Source organism: Podarcis erhardii, assembly GCF_964252035.2.
Source record: "Podarcis erhardii genome assembly, chromosome: 13".
In the NCBI taxonomy this organism is placed as follows: Eukaryota; Metazoa; Chordata; class Lepidosauria; order Squamata; family Lacertidae; genus Podarcis; species Podarcis erhardii.
In genome coordinates this window covers 29,430,073-29,450,342 of record NC_138502.1, presented here as the reverse complement: position 1 = coordinate 29,450,342, position 20,270 = coordinate 29,430,073, and the positions used below count along the sequence as shown (strand labels likewise).

Genomic DNA, 20,270 nt, shown 5'->3' with positions numbered 1-20,270 from the left:
GGTGCCTGCCTTAGTTTATATTGTATTTATTGCATTTATCGTGCTCTGCCTTTACTGTTGACATTCATATTTATACGTCCAATTTTTTATTGTTATCATTTCACCCTGTCTAAAACAATGAATATATAACAAAAAGAAATCCTAAATTTATTTAATTGCTCCTAACATACATATGATCTTGTACATTTGAGTTCCAATATGTAAGAAAAGTGCTTCTTTCATCATTGAATATGTCATCAACCTTCCCTCCCTGACCGAGACAAAATGAGTTAAATTGATCATACACGCTATATCCCAGATACTCATTAGCCACTGTATCTCTCCCCCCCCCCCCCATTTATAACTAACAGGCATTCTATCAGCATTCACCTTTAATCCTATTCCAAAATTGCATGGGAGCTGCTGATCTCACTTGATAAAAAAGTACAACTTGAGGGCCTAAGGAAAGGGTGCCTCCCCAAACCGTACCCACCTGACATGTGGCATCAGGTGGGTGATCGGCTACAAGACCAAGTTCCTCATGGGGAGCTTTCTCTCATAGCCATCCATTCCAAAAGCAAGGCTGAAATCCTCACCAATCGGTTGATGCCCAACCAAGTCAGTTGTGCAGCTGATCCCCACAGAAAGCATCTTCGCCAGTTCTATGCTCAGCATTTTACTGCTTTACAGAGCCTCTTGGACTGCAGTTCCCGTGTGCCCGACAATCCGCTGGCGGTTGGTGCTGTATAAAGGGCTTTTGGCAGGTGGGTTGCCCAGCTCACCTGTCAAAAGTGGGGGCAGATCTGCCTGGCCAGAAAGGTTCCTCACCCCTGGTCAAAGGGAAGATTATAATGAAGTCATTTTCTCTATATTAGGAATTAATTAGGGATTTATTAGATGCAGAACTTTTGGAGATTAATTACTTTATCTTTTGGCACACCCAATAAATTTAGTTTGCATCTGCTCTAATTGCATTGCAGTGCCGAATATGTGTCATAGATTTTGAGATAGGTTTGACTTAGTCTTCATAGGGTGATGTTCCATCTAAATCAGGAGTGGCTAACTTGTTATTGCACTTCAGCTCCCAAAATCCCTGATTGTTGGCCATGAGCTGTTAAGACTTGGATTCCAGTATCAGGAGGATCGTAAGTCCCTCACCCCTGTTACAGCTACTTGTGATAGTGAATTACAAGAAGTTTACGGAGGTACTCCCAGACCATGGCTGAGCCTTATGCTAGGACAATACTGTATACTTGGCCAAGACCACGTACTTTCATCATGGTATTCAATTCCTAATTAACAGATCTGCAACCATGATATTTCATGCACTTCCAGAGCAAACTGCAAACACTTCCAGTTTACTGAGCATTCAGCCTGATTTGCCTGCAGAGAGATTAGACAATGTGGGCTATTTAATGAGCATTCATTTGGATTTGTTTGTGGGGAGGTTAGAAGACATTGTGTCAAAGCAAGTGTTATTCCCCACACTCCCAGTGTGTTTTGCAATCACTTTGTGATTTTTGTGCTTTTATATTGTAAACTGCCTCGCGATCCCTGAATGAAGGGCAGCCTAGAAATTATATGAATAATAATAGTAATAATTTGCACATTCCAAAACAATATGTGAACTGAAACACAGCCACCCTTTGAAATCCTTGCTTCACCCACAATTTGCAATGTGCTTCTCCTGCTGGATAATGTGTGCGAATTTGCATATGCTTGGATAAGGTGTGTATACATTTGCGAAATAATGTACAAAAATGCATTGCATTAGGGCAAATTGGTTTTGCAAAAATGTGTGGAACTCAGAAGAATTGCATGTAAACATATGCAACCTTAGGAGAAATTCACACTGATGCGCTGATGAATTTTCATGAGGGTTTTAACAACAAATAATTTGCAAACTGGTGTGGAACTGCGAAGAGGTGAACTTCAGAATGGAAATGGTCACCCTCCTCTGCACATGTTTCAGCTTGTCAGTATCTTTCTGAGGGAGTATACCAGGGAAGAAGGGCTGCGAAAGAAGATGTGAAGTTCAGCCATGGATCTATTGATGAGTTAGTGCACAGCAAGGCATTATTTCAAACCTCCCTGTCTCCTGGCATCAGCAACTTTTCATGGGATACAGCTTGCCCTGTCATATTTTCTAGTCCAAAACATTTTGGTACCTGAGACCAAAACAACAAACATCACCACCCAATGATAGGACCCTCTCCCTGATGATGGACTTGTGATACAATCTAGAGGTTTGTGGACTGCCTCCCTAGGTTCCTGTCAATCTGTCTGCAGCCCGGCTCACTCAAATTATGCTGCCTGAGGCAGTCAGTCACCCTCACTTTCTTGGGCAGAGCCATACCATACATTTAAAGCATCCCCCCAAAAAATTATCCGGGGTATTGTACTTTTCCCTTCATAGAGCTACAGCTCTTAAGAATTATCAAACTAGAGTTCCCCTGATTCTTTGGCAGAAGTCACATGCTTTAAATGTGCAGGAGATGTGCTTTGGATGTATGGTGTGAATCTGCTTATTTCGTGGTGTTTCTGTGCCCAGTGTATTTCTGGCTCTCTGTTTCTGTGCCCGGTGTATTTCTAATGGCCATGCATGATCTAAGCCTCCCACTTGCCTCCCCGCTCCCTCCACCAGCCTCTTGCTGCGTCTTTCAAGAGGCTTTAGGCTTCAAGAAAGCTGTGAGGTCCAGCTAATCGGCTCGCTCCTTTGTGACACTGATGTATGGGACATCATAAAGCAAACGAAGTACCCATCAGGGCTGGATTAATCTCCTGCCCCTTTTCAACAACAGGACCCATCTCTGTGCCAAATCATTCGACGTTACAAGGACATTTTTCTCTGTCTCAGGGAGACATTTCATTTTCAGAGAAGACAAAGTAACTCTCTAGGTAAGTTACAAGCCAGCCGTAGGGGTTGCGAGGTTTCTTGGTCTGGTTCCAGAGCCTAGGGTGAGTGGGTGGATTAATTAACTCTTTGTAAAGCTTTCCTGTTGAGACAAGCCTTTCGGGAAGTGGTGGCCAGAACAGGTGACTCCGTTCACCTCTCCTTGGCAGCAAAGAAATTAATGCCCTAATGCCTAATAACCTGTGGCCATCCCAGTGGTGATGGACTCCAGCTCCCATCATCACTGACCATTGAGCCACACTGCCTGAGACTGAGGGAAGTTGGAATCCAGCTACATTTGGTGCACCACAAGTTCCTCACTTCTGCCCTAGGTTCTCCAACTTGGGGCGGGGGGTGTCTCTCAAGCCTCCTTTCTCCCTAATATTTACCGTATTTTCGCTCTATAAGACACACCAGACCATAAGACCATAGTTTTTGGAGGAGGAAAACAAGAAAAAAAAAACTGAATCCCAGAAGCCAGAACAGCAAGAGGGAGATGTTCTGGCTTTTGGGATAGCTGCGCAGCCTGCAAACGCTCCATAAAACGCACACACATTTCCCCTTACTTTTTAGGAGGGAAAAAGTGTGTCTTATAGAGCAAAAAATAGGTATTTATTCTTATTTATTTATTGCATTTATATCCCACCTTTTCTCCAGCGAGCTCAAGGTGAGGTACGTGGTTGTCCCCTCGTCATTTACTCCTCGCGACAACCCTGTGAGGCAGCTTAGGCTGAGAGGCTGTGACTGGGCCAAAGTCACCCAGTGAGCTTCATGGGCATGTCAGGATTTGAACCCTGCCCCCCCTCCCCTTTGTCTGACACTCTATAACCACCACACTAGCTCTTGGATGCTGGGAGCTGGCAGGCAGACTCGAGGCGGAGAGGCTCGATTCCTGTCCTTTAGATCAGAATGGAGAGCCATGGTGGGGCACTTTTTTCAACCTGAGGGCCACATTCCCTTGGGGGAGGCAGGCACAAGCTAGCAGCATGTGGGGTCAGAAGCTAAAATGGGCAGGTTCCTTTTGTACAGTGGGCTTCTCCAGGTAGGGCCCAGAAAGACCTCGGAGAGCTGCTGCTAGCATATGTATGTAGACCCCTGGTCATCAACTGATGGCCTAATCGAAGGTGGGTCACAACAGGAGCACTACCACCCTACAAGTATATGGTGAAAGATGAAGAAATGGGTCCCCATATGCTGTTTGGGTTAAAAGTGAGCCCTGGATGTGAAAAGGTTGAATATACATGTAGACAATAATGAGCTAGGTAGGCCAATGGTCTGACTTGGTACGAGGCAACTTCCTGTGTTCCTATGATGCTCTTGGTATGTTTGAAAGGCCAAACAATCCCAACCTGGAATTTAAAAAGAAAGAAAATGATTTAGGCCTACAAATCTAAAGCCTACAGCTCCCCCTGGTGGTCCAGAACCATTTGTACAAACAGCTTTAGCTTTTTTCATAGAATTACAGAGTTGGTAGGTACCCCGAGGGTCATCTAATCCAACCCCCTGCAATGTAGGAATCTCTCACCCAACGTGGGGCTCAAACCCCCAACCCTGAGATTAAGAGTAATATGCTCTACCGATTGAGCTATCCACAGTTTTGGATTATGATGATTTGCTTCTTCTCCCCGTATTATTTTTATACTTGACAGCAGCTTCACAATGCTTTTTCCTGGGTTCTCGTTGTGGGGTGAGCCTCTTAGGTTGGAAAGGTGGGATCACTATGTGACCTGGAAGTGAGCAGAGTGAGATGGATGGTGGTGATGTGTGGGCTCCTTGCTCATACTGGGAACTATGGAAGCAGAAGGAAGAGCTTCTTAGTCCATCTTCAAAACAAAGGCTTAGAGAGCATCTAGGTAGGTCATTTCACCAGGTAAGCAGATGGCACAACAGGGGAAGAAGCAGGTATGACCACAATAACACCCTTTAGACTGTGATTCCTATCTGTGACCATTGAGGTTGGTGGAAGGTGGAGTCCAGCAATCTCTGGAGGGCACCATTTTAGCCCCTTTTGCCGTAGGTTGTAGTAAACGGAGCCTCCAGCTCATGGTCCAGATTTGGCCCTGCACAAGTCCCAGCTGGGCCTGCAAGACTCTTTTCCCCCAGACCATGCCCACCTGCCCCAGCCCTGACATGTGACGTCAGGTGTGGGTCAGGTAGAGATCAGGCTCAATGAACTCTATTGCAGAACCAGTTCCTGCAGAAAGCAGCTTTCGTGGGCCTTTAATGTGGATTACTGCCTAAAGGTAAGAGTCACACCCATTGCTTAATTGTTTGTTAAGGGTGCCAAGAGTCATTAGGAGCAGTGGTGGAGCAAACCTGGGGTGGCGTGCGGGGCCTCCGAGGAGGCTGCCTGCCTCCTCCCAGTCAGCTGAGGGGGAGGTGGCGGGCAGACTATTTGGGGCAGTGTGGAGCCTGCGGGTGCGCTGCAGGCCCCGCGGTGAGTGCATTTTGTCACCCCCTCAGTGGTGACACCTGGGGCAGACCGCCCACAGTTCCCAGAATTCTTTGGGGGAAGCCCTGGTCTAGAGGTGCTTTAACTGTATGAGGGGGCTGTACCCCTAGGTTCACATGGGAGAAGGCACCTGAAGTGTGCAGGGTGATTGTCTTTGTGGGTTCTGTGTTGGAGCCAGATGGGGATGGCCCTAGGTTGTGAGTTTCACCTATGCCTAGTCTGCTCCGTACTGCAACGCTCAGCAGCCTTATCTCCTTCCGTATCTCATCTCCTTGCTCTCTTGTTTTGCTGTCTGGCTAAGTTGATTTGTTTTCAGTTGCTTGGCAATCTTGTTATGAAATACCCAAGGCTGCCTGACACTGCAGATTCCTCTCCCAAACCCCCTTCATTGTGATATGATAGCCATGTTCAAATATATAAAATGATGTCACATAGAGGAGGGAGAAAGGTTGTTTTCTGCTGCTCCAGAGAAGCAGACACGGAGCAATGGCTCCAAACTACAAGAAAGAATCATAGAATCATAGAGTTGGAAGAGACCACAAGGGCCATCGAGTCCAACCCCCGCCAAGCAGGAAACTAGGTAGATTCCACCTAAACATTAGGAAGAACTTCCTGACAGTAAGAGCTGTTTGACAGTGGAATTTGCTGCCAAGGAGTGTGGTGGAGTCTCCTTCTTTGGAGGTCTTTAAGCAGAGGCTTGACAACCATATGTCAGGAGTGCTCTGATGGTGTTTCCTGCTTGGCAGGGGGTTGGACTCGATGGCCCTTGTGGTCTCTTCCAACTCTATGATTCTATGATTCCTATGAAAACCACAGATAATCAGAGGAAAGCCTTGCGTGATGTGAGGTTGAGAAAAGAGGACAACATCGTGTTCTGGGTTGACCTCATCATGGCCTACATGTCGCATTCCCATCGTTCTTGACTGCAGCAGCAGCAGCTAAAAGCCCCCAACTTACAAAGCATAAATTTTCTTAGTATGTGAGGCTTGTTCCACCCTCCTTCCATTCAGTCTTCTAAAGAGAATGACAGGAGCCTCATTTGATGAGATTGTTGGCATTGGACATAACAATGATTTGTATCCCGTGGAAGTTTGAGATAATGAGGGAGATGAATATTCATGGAAATGAGAGGTCACACATATCCCACAACTGTCCCAATTTAAGCGGGACATCCTGGAATCACAGAAGCCAATTCCAGCTTCTGTTTGCATCCCAGAAAGTCCTGTTTTTTGGTCTGGCGCGAGTCAGCAGGGTCATACCAAAGAGCCAGACCGGAAGGTGCTCTGGCATGACCCCAAGTTTGGGGACAAAAATGTTGGAGAGTATATAGTTCCATGCTTGCTTTCCTTCCCAATACAGGGCTACCAGAAACAGAGAGAGAAAGGTGTAGCGGTTAGAGTGTCAGACTAGAACTAGACAATGAAGCTCACAGGGCTACAGATCTCACTGTTCTTTTCAGCACATTTCTCCATCACTTTCCTAACTGCAAAAGTCCTCTCTCTTTTTTAAAAGAAAGAAAGATTTGTTGCAGTAGAGTGACAGAATCCTTTAACCCACTTTAAATGCACAAGCCAAAATTTCTGGTATGTGCTTGAATCCCTCACACAAAACAGCGACAGTCTGGAGACACCCAGAGTATTTACCACACGGGGAAGGCGATAATTTAAAATCAGAATAGAAGAAAGTGACCACTCAAGCTGGTACTGTTGCTGAGGCACCAAAAGTATGTGCCTCAGAGGTGTTAGAATCTTTATGTGTGTGGTAATACTGTGGGGTTATTACTACGTTTTTATGGTGTTGGGCAACCCCAGCCCTGTGGGGTTTGTGTTGACAAGGCACTTTCTGAACAACTAAAAGCCACCTGTCAGGTAGGCAGGGCCAGTGTGTTTGAGCACAGCTCCCTTAGCAACCAGCCTGCTTTGTTTCCTTGCTTGTTTTGGCTGCCACCAAGCAGTCGGGGCCTTGCAATGGATCGGAGGGGCCAAGGGACCGCCTCCCTACCAGTGCACCTCATTCAGCAACCAGTAAGTCATCGTTGCGGGCTGGGGGAATCGAGAGGGAGCCAGAGTTGCGCCCCTGAATGAGCAGCAGAGAGGAGAGTCCCTTGGGACTCCGAAAGATCTGATTTATCCTCCCCACATCCCACAAAATAATCTCTAGGTTGCAGTAGGATGCTGGCTGCAGGGGCGGGGTGCAAAATTTAAAAATTCTGGAACAGACTATTTTATGCTGTGTCATCACTAAATCTGCAATAATCCCCACAGCTACAAATGGCAGTTGGAAGACTAACCAGAGAGGGTTGTGGAGCTGGTGCTGCAGTTGCCCTGTGCTAAGGAAATTAATGAAGCTTTTTTAAAAATAAAAAAGTTAATTACCTTTGGAGGGGATTCTGCAGGATCACCTAGCAGTTAAACCCTCCTGCCGTCTTCTGTCTCAGAGATAAACCCCATGACCCAATTGGGAGGCAGTCCGCAAACTGCCTCATTGAATCCTGTCAATGAATTTCCCTCCTTCTGCCCTGGACTTCGCATGTGGGAACTGACCCCACACAGCAATTAGGGGTTGGGGAAAACAGTTCCACCACCACCCTTGCCTTGAAAATCCCCCAAGGAATAGGATTACACAGCCTCCTTAGGCAAAGGGGAGAGCCACACAGTATATTTTAAAGCTCATTCAACACACATTTAAAGGACATGACTTTGTCCAAAGAACCCTAGGAAGTGTAGTTTCACTCTAACAGAGCTGCAATTCTTGACAAACTACAGTTCCTGGGATTTTTTGGGGGGTGATACATAAAAGTATGGCTTGGAGCCGCCCCAAATGTTGCAGAGCAGAGCCTATGTTTCATTCCATACGCTCTTCTGTATGGATGGATGAGGAATCCAAGGGCAGAATCTTTGTAAAAGGTGTTCTTGCACAGAGTACAACTCTTGGAGTCACAACCTCCTACACTTAGTGCCAATAGATATATTGCCTCCCCAGACAGCTGCTTGGGTTGCTTGCACAGTCAGACCAGTATTTGGCAAAAGGGGGGCCTTCTCACATGCGAAGCTAAGGGGGGCAGGTGATGTAGGGGACACATGAAGCATCTCCTGATGTTTGTGTGTGTGTGTGTGCGCACACTTATAAATGTTGCTGCCGTCGCCAAATGTTCCAAAAGGAATTCGTTTGGAAACAGGGCATGCTTAATCCACTCCCAAGGCTGATTTTCTAATCAAAAACCCACCTTGTTGTGCTTCCTCACCCAGAGGGGAAACAATGCTGGGTCCATGATTTTCCCACCCCATGCTAGGAGAAAATCAGCAGGAGGGGGGGATTATTAGGAAAGAAAAATAGGAAGCTTCCTTATATTGAGTCAAACGACTGTCCCATCAAACTCACTATTGTCTACACAGACTAGCAGCAACACCCCAGGATTTCAGGGTCTCTCCTAGACCTACCCAGAGATGTCAGGGATTGAACTTGGGACCTATTGCATGCAAATCATGTGCTCTGCCACTGAGTGAGCAGACAGTCCGTGGGGAAAGGTTTAAACACCCCATCAGCCCACTGCTGCCCTCATCAGATTTGGCGATCATCCTCCATTTGGTTGCAGGAAAATGTCTGTCCTGCTATCATACCCAGTTTGGCTCTTGCATCAGACTTCTCATTAAATAAATGTGTAACTTGACAAAAGAAAAGAAAAGAGGAAAACCTGGCCCAAGAGGGAGCGGGGAAATGACCTCCTAAGAAGAGACAGGATTTATTTGCACAGACTGATTCTTTTCTCTGACATTAATTCTCAGATTCCGCAACAGCCGGAGGTGACAATTCTCCAGCAATTGCCCTGGGCTACATCTGTTCCTCCGACATCCAGCAAGGCAGGGCACATCAGGGAAGGTAGGAAACCCAGCACAAGAAAGCCATGCCTGCCATTAGCAGGAGTGTTTAAAATTCTGCGCCGAAACCCACCCACCCACCCCAAGGATCCAAAAAGGTAGGGCTGAATGTAAATCATCTGCATCCCAAATCAGGCTTTATAGCAGATTGGAAGGCAAAAAATAAATGCGCCAACCTCTCCACCTACCCACCCTTTCTAAATACTCAGACCCTTAAATGTGCAATTTAAATGTTGGCTGAATTTTCGTTCTCTGGGCAAAGATCTACAACTAAATTTGCAGTGAAGGTGGTGAGTAGAGTTGCTGCTACCACCAGCGTAATAGCAGGAGCAGCAGAAGAAATACTATGTGGACACATCATGGGTGGGGGGCAGCAGCCAGAGTGTATTCAGGGCCGCAGCATTGGGCCGCAGCATTGGTGGCCTGTGCTGAGGGAAGCCTGTTGCTGGTCCTGTAGCCCAGAAAGGAAACAAGTTTTACAAATCCACCAGCCAAAAGGAGCACAATATCAAGATGAAATATCACCCCACAGACTGCACCCACCTTCCTCAACTAGGTTTTCAAGGCCTTCTGAAAACCTGAAGTTTGATTATGACTTTACAGGGGTCATTTGTGAGTCCCAGAGTTGTGGCTTAGACTGCCATGTGCATACATGTCTGTCATTGTGATATACCCAATCCTTGTTTGAGAAACTTAAAAAGGAGTGATGTCAACTTCCCTTATTCTTTCAACTGCAGGGAAATTGTATTCCCATACAGTGGTACCTCAGGTTAAGTACTTAATTCGTTCCAGAGGTCCATTCTTAACCTGAAACAGTTCTTAACTTGAAGCACCATTTTAGCTAATGGGGCCTCCCACTGCTGCCGTGCCGCCAGAGCACAATTTCTGTTCTCATCCTGAAGCAAAGTTCTTAACCCGAGGTACTATTTCTGGGTTAGCGGAGTCTGTAAACTGAAGCGTATGTAACCTGAAGCGTATGTAACCTGAAGCGTATGTAACCCGAGGTACCACTGTATATTAGCTCCTAACTTAGTTCACATAATCTAAGCATTGGCATCTTCTTAACTAAGCTACTTCTCATGTTTGTAGAATTTCACTTGATTAGCTCGCTGTCCAACACTTCACTATACTGAAAGTGGAGAGATTGTTTCACTGCCCAGCTAATTTACAAGGCCTGCCATTTGTCCTTGCAAAGTGCCATCTATGGCTCAGAACATTCATTGCACCCTTTCTTTCTGGCAGATTTAATGGATCTCATGATGATACAGAATGCTCAGATGCACCAAGTCATAATGAACAACTTGGCCATGTCAGCAGTGGCACACTTTGAAAACAGCCCAGCCCAGTCTCTGGCACAGGTAGGTAACTGGAAGGGAAATGCTCTGTTCCACAGATGGAGGAGGAGAATTTTGGTTGGTCCACATTTTTAAGCAAAGGAACCTAATTTGCACCCCACTTAATTTGCACCAAACTAATATGTAGGTTGGAATGTAATTTGGATATTGCACTTCTCTGAATTTTGCAATTCAGTTCATAAACGAACCAAACTGTGTTTAACTTGTTTGTTTTAGGGTAAAATAAGTTTAGAACTGCTTGCAACAAGCTAAAATATGCATTTAAGTACATATTTAAATATGAGTTTTCATTTGGACTTTAAAAAATGCAGGCTAATGTAGAAATTGCAAACAAACATGTGATATACAGGGCAGAAATAGGCTGATCTGTTCCTATTTTAAGTGGGGAAAGAGGTTGACATTTTCTCCTTTCCTAAATAATCCTTCCGGATTATTGGAGGACTTGAGATCAAAGCTGGGATTGGGAGCAGAGGCCTAGCAGAGTGGAGGGTTAGCTTAACTTTTCTTTTCTTTTGTCTGCTTCAACTCTGCCCCAACCACTCTTCTCCATAAGAGATAAAATATACCCGGTCACCCTGGAGGAGGAAAGTGGGGTTGATGTATTCCAGTGGACATTTCTCAAGCCTTTCACCCTGTCTTTCCTGCAGGTATCCCACATCCCTTGGCAGATAGAAGAAGAGGAAGAGGATGACCCAGTCCCCCTTACGTTCCACCATCATTATGCCCCCTATCCAAGCATTATTCCATTCATGGGATGGCAGTCTCCATCTCGGGTTCAGCAACAACCTGCCATTCGTCATGTAGGCCCAGACCTTCAGCTGATGGGGAGGCAAGACAGGTCAGTGTAGCTGGAGATGGGTTTATGAGGAAAGGATAGCACAATCAAATGTGGCGGGGCACAGAACTTCACGGAGATGTTCATATCTGCAACTCAACACTCCAAACGTTGCATTCAAAAATATAACACTAGCACAAGTAGTGAGATAATAATAGACACTCGCCACAAGACTTCCGGGACAACGATGAACCTTACAGAGCTGTAATTCCCAACACCAAACTACAGTTCCCAGGATTCTTTTTGTTGTTGGGGGGGAGTCATGTGTTTGCAGCTAATATCTCCCAACTTTTCACCAGGCAGGGCAGAGCCAGCCCGAGGGATTTTGCAGCAAATAGTGCTTTGCCCCTGACCCCTCAAAGTCAAGGTGAGCATAGTACCAAAGCCAGCCAGGTTATTCTGGCACATCAGGCAGAAAATCCCACTAGGAACCTCTCTCCCTACCTAGCAGTAAAATCACACAGACAATAAATTTAATAACTAACCATTTGCTGCCTTAAAACCAGCTGCCTGCGGTGGCCAGCTAATGGTACAGCCAGGACCCTGCCCATCCAAGTTCTGCTGCCTGAATAAATGGCACAGATATGGATATGGGGCCTTTGCTCATGATCCAGCCCCCTTCTTTCAGTCCCGGAGAAGGACAAGGAGGTCTGTAGAGCCCTGAAACCCCTGCACTGTGCAGGCCTTCTTCCTTCGGCCTCCAACATTTTCACCAGACAACTAGTAAGCATGTCCAAATTTAATTTTTGCTGCCATCATAATAAGGCCTAGAAAAGTGTCTTTGAAAAAAACACATAAGACAAGACATGAAAGATGATACTTTGGGGCTGCAGGCATCTGTAATAATAATAATAATAATAATAATAATAATAATAATAATAATAATGCCCTGCCCATCTGGCTGGGTTTCACCAGCCATTCTGGGAGGCTCCATATTAAAAACACAGTACAGCATTAAACATTAAAAACTTCCCTAAACAGAGCTGCGTTCAGATGTCCTTTAAAAGTAGGATAGTTGTTTATTTCCTTGACATCTGGTGGGAGGGCGTTCCACAGGGCAGGTGCCACTACCAAGAAGGCCCTCTGCCTGGTTAGCATTAGCTAAGCTGATTCTCCTACTTGCACTGAGCAGTTCTGTGAGGCACACAGAATTTCCAGTGGAGATTTTCGCACCCCAGTTTTTACTAACTGTCCCATCTTGACTTGTCCCAATAGGGAACCAGTCCCTCCACCCCCACCACCAAGCGCCACTGGAACTGTGATGGCCGATGTCCCACCAGCTTCAGGTAAGGGTGCAGGCTTTGAAGCATCTGTTTCCGAAATCCCCTGGCAATGCTATTATTTTCCCAAGCCTTTCTGTGCAAGTGGGCTTTTGGTATCTCTTTGTCCCAGACATCCTAATGCTGACACCATGGCACCTTTGCCACCTACTTAATTTTAGTCTACTGCGCCAACCCTTTCCCAGCCTGGTGTCGTCCATGTTTTGTTTTGTTTTGTTTTGACTACAACTCCCATCAGCCCCAGTCATCATAGCCAACAGGATGATGGGAGCTATAGTCTTAAAAGCCTGGAGGAAACCAGCTTGGGGACAGCCGCTCTACACAAACTTATTCCCTCCAGCTCCACCTGTTCAATACTACTACTACACGTTCCCTGCTTCCCCCAAAGTCCTGGAGCAGCACTACAGGGTTTAAAACACTGGAAATAAGTTACTTTCATAATATTTGCTTCATCTACAGATATATAAAAGGAGAGCCTAGGTGGAGGCAAACAGGCACTTCCACAGCAGGCGGCCAATCCATCAGCCCTGCTTCTCCATTTGGCTTATTCACAGCTCACTTAGCATTCTTCCTTCCTTTAAAAAACAACAACAACCCTGCCCCAAATTGTTTTCTAAATTGGCTCTAAATGGTTTCTCTTCTTCCTCCCACCAGCGGGAGGATGCCACCTTCCTAAACCCTGATGGGTGCTACAATCCAGGGCTGTAGAGAGATTCCCTGCCAGACATTCCTGGCCATTAAAGTCCATTTCAATTCTTTTGTTTCAGGACCCCGATTAAGATGGCTCAACTCACAATGCTATTAAATACATCTGAGATAGACAGTGCTTGGGGGGGGGGATCTGGGGCTACCTTTATGCACTGGCAAGGCTGACATAAGTGGTTCCTCCTTCCAGAATACTATGACTACACTGAGGCACGGAGGTGAGGTGAAAGTTTAACCTGCTTGAGCATTTACAGAACAAGACGCAGGCCTCAAACTCCGCCTGGCTGCCCCTTCAGCATCAGAGACTGAGCAAACCGCACTGCTGTGACATGGATAACTTGGTGGCATATTCCTCCCCTTGTTTGATCGAGGCCTCTGAGTATGTGCATTTGGAATAAACTTCATCAATTTGTCTGAGTTGCATTTAATCATAAGAACGTAAGAATAGCCTGCTGGGTCATGCCAAAGGCCCAGTTAGTCCTGGACTGTTCTCACAGCAGCCAACCAGAAGCTCTGTGGGAAACCCACAAGCAACAGCCCTCTGTAGATCAGTGCCAGTTATCTGAATAATTTATATAACCATCCTTCCTCAAAACTTAAGGCAGGGGTTGCCAACCTCGTGCCCTCAGATGTTGTTGGACTACAGCTCCTATCATCCCTGATCATTGGCCATACTGGCTGGGGCTGATGGAAGATGGAGTCCATCACCAATGGGAGGGTGCCATGTTCCTACCAATGCCTTACGTGGAGATGGGAGAGTCTGCCCAGTTCCCCTCACACAGCTACAATTCCCAGGGTTCCCTGGGAAGAAGGACTGACAGCTAAACCACTCTGGGAATTATAGCTCTGTGGGGGGAATAGGGATCTCCTAACAATTCTCAGCACTCTTCAAAAAACTATTGTTTCCAGAATTATTATTTTTTTGGGGGGCATAACTGTTTAAAGTGGTAGCACTGATTTTGGCAGCAGAAAAAAAGAAAGAAATGATGATTAAGGAGGGGTGAAAATCAGGATCAGCTGAAATGGGGGCTGTGTGTATGGTACGTTTGTATCCAGCTTCTGTGTATTTCCTGTGTGTGTGTGTGTGTGTGTGTGTGTGTGTTGTGTGTAGGTGTCCTGTGTGTTATATGTGCAAGTGAATGTGCATGCAGAATGTGGGATGGCCACATACCCTCTGCTCAAAAAAAAGTTTAGCCACTTCTGCTATAGTGAGTCCCAGCTCACCAACTGAGGACCAATGGACTACATCTTGTAAAAAATAAAAAAGACCTCCCTGGGTTTCCCCAGACATTTTAACCAATTTCTGAACATTCTGACCATTTTCAACGGACAAATCCCAGCAGACAAATCACAGGGAAATTCCAGATGTATGGCAGCCTACCCCTCTTGGCCTCATTTAGGGAATGTCCAGCACATGGAATAAACTTTTACAAACGTGTTCCTTTCCAGATGTTTTTGTTTAACACTGTTATACTTTCCGGTCATATTGGCTGCATTGTCATATGATTGTCCTCTACGTTTACTGGCATCTATTTCAAGTTCACTGTAGTAGTTCAGTATCAGCTCAGTCGTGCTTTCACCGGTGTGATCTTTAAGTTCAGGAAAACTCCAAAAGCATTCAACTGGCAATCCATCACTAAGAGAAACATTATCTAACAATGACAGCAAGTTGATCAACATGGGAAATATTAGATGTTGAATCAAGTGATAATCTAAAATAACCTGCCTGTTTGATGTCGCTCAGTATTGCTTCTCAAACTGTGTTAGCCATCAGCTGCATAACCTCTTCACATGTAGTTTTGGATAAGTGTGATGACTGACTAGAGTCTTTGCCGCCATACTGATTTATGTGAGCACACAGGAAGGGATCAAATTTGGCAATTAATTCAAGCAGTCTAACAAAATTGCCATTGTTTGGTAAACCAAATGTTTCATCATCTCCCCTAAATGCCAAGCCACGTTCTGCCAAAAGGGAAATCACTGAAACAACTTGCTGAAGTACATGCCTCCAGTAATCCTGCTCTGCTTTTATTTGCTTTTCGAGTTACTATGTGAGCGTTTCACCATGCTTTTTCATTAAGTGTGTTAGCAAAGAGTTCATATGATTTTTAAAATTTCCATGGGGTTGAACAAGATAAGTATGATGCCAGGCATCAAATCTAATACAAGCTAAAGCTGTCATTGGGGTAAGTTTGGTTTGCATACAGAACAGTAGACTTTTCCTTTCGAGGGAGAATGAATTATTTGAGCAGAAATGGGCTTAGTTTTTGTGTGTTCACTTTGAAGGGTAAAAGGTCCGTCCCAGTGCTGACATTCGGATGGGCCTGCCTCAATCTAGAATGATATTTCTTCATTATTTATTGTGGTCCATAAGCCTATGTCATTATTGTATCTGTAATGAGTAGTAGCATGAACAGCTGGTATTTTTGTGTGTGCAATGCTACAATTTTTGCTGAGATCATTTGATTTGTTTTCCAATTCTTTAAAATGCTAATGAGTTTGAACTGCTGCTTTTGGTGCAGCTACCTTGTGGCATGTTCCTTCAGCGCTTTGTGTTAATTATTTGGCTGTAGGTCTTAACACTTCATTGTCACTTTCTCCAGAAGTTTCTGTAGTTACTGACAACAGTTCTCTCTGAAGTTCTTGGGTGGCTGCGTTCTGTATATAATCTGGTTGTTCTTCAGTTAGCTCAGACTGCTCAGCATGATCTTCTTGATTTCCTTCTGTTTGCAAACACAAATGTTCTGTATCTGAGGGACTGGGTAGGGCTGTTTCTGCTTGTTGTACGAAGCCATATGACATGATTAGCTTTAAATGTTTGAGTATTTCCTTCTGTTCTTCTTCTTGTTTTCTTTTACTAGCACCACTCTCATATTGCTTACTCATTATTATTTTCACAAAAAGTGAAAGTTAAATATTACTGTGATTCACAAGGATATGTCAATCAATCCTCAGTTGCTCTCAGAATGCGTGCTATAATGATAGACAGTGAACTGAACCCTTCATTGCTGACTTTATCATTTGACTCTGAGTAGCTTTAAAGCCTCCACAAACTTTTCTAAGCAGCAAGTGCTGTACAGTCACAGACTCATACATGTTGAACGTTACTAAGGACCTGGGCCCAGATAGCAAAATCTGCCTGTTTTAAAAATATTTTTTTGCAAGAGTCCAAGTCCCCCTAGATTATGAGGCCTTGGGCCACAGCCCACACAGCCTGTGTGTAAATCTGGCACAGGTTGAGACTCTCCATTGAGCCATAACAGCCTATCCTTGAATTCAACCCACCAGCTCTTGTTCCCTGAGCCCCCTCTTCCTCCAGCACCGGTTGTAAAGAGTGCTGTCAACACAAAATCAACATGCAACTCTCTAGTGCAGGGGTAGGCAAACTAAGGCCCAGTCGCCTTCTAAATCCAGCCCACGGACAGTCCGGGAATCAGCGTGTTTTTACATGAGTAGAATGTGCACTTTTATTTAAAATGCATCTCTGGGTTATTTGGGGCATTGGAATTCATTCTTTTTCTCTCTTTTCAAAATATAGTCTGGCCCCCCACAAGATCTGAGGGACAGTGGACTGGCCCCCTGCTGAAAAAGTTTGCTCACCCTTGCTCTAGTGAATTGTGTTGTTGTTGTTGTTGCTGCTGCTGCTGAATCATATCATCCTTCCAAGAAGCTCAAGGTAGCGTGTGTGGGTCGTCCTCCCCATTTTATCTTCATAACTAGCCTATGAGGTGGACTGGACTCAGCGATTCAGCGATGTGGTGATCAGTATTGAAGCGCAGGAGCTCCATGTGACCCAGTGCCCATCGCCACCACAATATGCAGGCAGCTGCAGTGATCCTTTAATATATTTATATTAGTTCTGTTTATTTCACTTTGACAATGTATACATCGCTTAACTATAATTGTCTCTAAGCAGTGTACAAGTAATCCAATGAAGCGTTTGGTTTTTTTAAGGAAGGGTGCACACCACACATTTAAAGCACATTTACACCCACCACCACAAATCCAGGGAGCTGTAGTTTATCCATTATGAAGCTACAGTTCCCCTTACAAACTACAGTCCCCAGGATTCTCTGCAGCAACTCACCTGCTTTATATGTATGACAGGTATGCAGCCTTAGCTAAAACTAAAAAAATCAGAATAAAAACTGCTGGTTTTTTTAAAAAAAATGTATTTTTATAATTTTCAATTTTATACATTTCAATAATTTTTTACAATCATTTTAACATTTCGAAACCCAACTTCCTTCCCCCCCTCTTTCTGCGGTTCCTTAAATTTATTTTTTATATTTTCCACATATTCCAAATTTACTTAATCATTTATTCATCTACTTTATACTCTTATAAAACTGCAGGTTATTACAATAATCCTGCCAATCTTCTTATCTGTTTACAGTTTATTTGTAAATATTCAATAAATCATTTCCATTCTTTTATAAAAAAGTTTGTTATCTTGATTTCTTACTTTTCCGGTAAGTTTCACCATTTCTGCGTATTCCATAAGTTTTTGTATCCATTCTTCTTTCGTCGGGACTTTTTCTTCTTTCCATTTTTGGGCAAGTAACATTCTTACCGCATGCAGGAATAAATTTCTATACAGTTTGGGTAGTTCTATCCCTATAATTCCAAAAAGGAAAGTTTCTGTTCTTTTTACAAACATCGTTTTAAACATCTTTTTCAATTCATTATATCATTTCCCAGTAAGCTTTAACCTTACTACAACATAAAAAGAGTCTATTTTCTCTTTCCATTTCCAACACTTATTTGATTTTGATTTATACATTTTTGCCAATTTACGTGGTGCTAGATACCATTAATATAAAAATTTCATATAATTTTCTCTTAAACCATAGCATGCTGTAAATTTTATATCCGTATTCCACAATTGTTCCCATGCTTCCAGATCTATATTATAACCAATATCTATTCCCCAATGTATCATTGAGGGTTTTACTTGTTCAACCTTTGTCTCCCATTCCAATAGTATCTTATACATTTTAGACAGCAGTTTTACATTACATTCCAACAGATCTCTCTCCAATTTTGATGTTTGTTCACCCAACCCTCGTATCTTGTCTTTGTTAAACACTTTGTTCAAATGATGCTATTGTATCCATGTTGTTAATTTTCCTGATCCTTAAAGACTCAGTAGGTGTTTTTCTCCCCAGATATCAATTAGACTTAAATTGTCTGTCATCTTAAAAAAAAAAAAAAGCCTTGGGTAGCTTCCCTTCTTTGTATCGCTTTTTCTTATAGTCCTATCCCATTCCAGGGAAGCTACACCATTCACATCTCCCATCAAAATTACCTTTTCATTCATATATGCAAATGGAATTTCTTCAAGCCTCATAAAAGTCCGTTTTTTCCTCATTTGGTGCATGTACACCTATTAGCAATAATATTTCTCCTTGTGATGTTTTCTGTATTATCAATATTCTTCCTTGCTCGTCTTTAATTAATTGCTTTGGATCTAATTCAGGTTTTATATACATTATCACACCTCTCTTCTTTTTTACGTCAGAGGCCACAAAGTCCCTTCCCAATCTTTTATTGATCAAAATTATTCTAAGTTTCTTTCCGATGTGTGTTTCCTGAAATCAAATCACGTCCAAATTTAACCTTTTTTACTTTATATGTCACAGAGTCTAGGACTTGCCGATCAGAAGGTTGGCGGTTCAAATCCCTGCGACAGAGTGAGCTCCCGTTGTTCAGTCCCTGCTCCTGCCAACCTAGCAGTTCGAAAGCACGTCAGTGTGCAAGTAGATAAATAGGTACCGCTCCAGCGGGAAGGTAAACGGCATTTCCGTGTGCTGCTCTGGTTCGCCAGAAGTGGCTTAGTCATGCTGGCCACATGACCCAGAAGCTGTACGCCGGCTCCCTCGGCCAATAAAGCAAGATGAGCGCCGCAACCCCAGAGTCAGCCACGACTGGACCTAATGGTCAGGGGTCCCTTTACCTTTTATCTTTATACGTATGGCCTGTATAGTTTATCCATCGTGAAGCTACAATTCCCTTAACAAACTACAGTCCCCAGGATTCTCTGCAGCCACTCACCTGCTTTATAGGTATGGCATGTATGCAGCCTTAGTTAAAACTACACAAGCAGAATACAAAAAACCCAAAAACTTCAGTCGGTGCCAGAGGTCTAGCAGGGAGGATGCGCAGAAAGAAAACAACACAGCTTCTCATTCCACCCCACCCCTCCGCAGTGCAGAGTGAAGGACTGAATCTTTCATTCACCTGGTGAGCAGAGGATTAAGGGCTGCTAAATCCTGGGGTGTAAGTACATTCCTTACAGATGCTGCCCGCCTTGTCTTCTCCCCTCCTGCCCAAACACTCCACTTTTGGCCAGCCCTGGATCAGTTCAGGTGGGGTGATCTGGGCTGCCTCAGTCCAATCTGGCCAAAGCTCGATCCACCCAGATCGACCTGGTTTCAGTGCCGAGTCCAAGCTTCAGTGTATAGTCCTAGTTTGAACTGAATGCAAGAGGAGAACAAGATTGTAAAAGCTGTTAAGTGTAGGACTTCATAGGCTTTGGGGATTAATTTTAAATCCTATTATAATGTGGTCTTCATCAGACAAGGAGGCTCCCCTGAAATGATGCAAGATGGGTGTCGGTGAACATATAAATAAATTTCCAGCCCCACCCAGTTTTCTCACATGGTTTTTCTTCTGAGGCAAGTTGTGCCCTGACTGACCCCTTATCATTTACCTCTGGTTTGCTGTAACGTTCCTTCACCTTTTGTTGTGGTGGTGGTGGTGGTTGTCATTATCTATAGTTTATTAGAGTTTTCACATTATTACAGCTAAAACATGATTTGGCTAATTCTGCCAGCTTACAGACGCATTTTTCATTTCCATATACAGTTAACAAGTTCTATATCATTTTAAAT

The 20,270-nt window shown here is 44.2% G+C and overlaps 2 protein-coding genes across 4 annotated transcripts in view; both read left to right on the top strand.

Annotated features, from left to right (window-relative positions):
• Nucleotides 1–2,882, top strand: part of LOC309328060 (acid-sensing ion channel 2) — a 376,555-nt gene extending 373,673 nt beyond the window's left edge. The window contains exon 14 of the transcript XR_014150696.1: nucleotides 2,781–2,882. The gene's annotated coding sequence lies outside the window, so the exon portion shown is untranslated. The remainder of the gene's footprint in view (nucleotides 1–2,780) is intronic.
• A 612-nt stretch (nucleotides 2,883–3,494) lies between these two features.
• PRR29 (proline rich 29) lies at nucleotides 3,495–19,639 on the top strand. 3 transcript variants are annotated; one of them, XM_081838276.1, is made up of 6 exons: nucleotides 3,495–3,794; nucleotides 9,110–9,203; nucleotides 10,445–10,560; nucleotides 11,205–11,395; nucleotides 12,608–12,678; nucleotides 19,509–19,639. In XM_081838276.1, exons 1-6 carry the CDS (start codon nucleotides 3,720–3,722, stop codon nucleotides 19,622–19,624), a joined length of 663 nt encoding a protein of 220 aa, XP_081694402.1. In that variant the 5' UTR covers nucleotides 3,495–3,719; the 3' UTR covers nucleotides 19,625–19,639. The 3 variants fall into 3 exon arrangements, with proteins under 3 accessions (XP_081694402.1, XP_081694404.1, XP_081694403.1); XM_081838278.1 differs by lacking the exon at nucleotides 19,509–19,639 and adding an exon at nucleotides 13,568–13,789 and having other exon boundaries at nucleotides 3,537–3,794; XM_081838277.1 differs by lacking the exon at nucleotides 3,495–3,794 and adding an exon at nucleotides 7,149–7,348.
• Nucleotides 19,640–20,270: the final 631 nt, after the last annotated feature.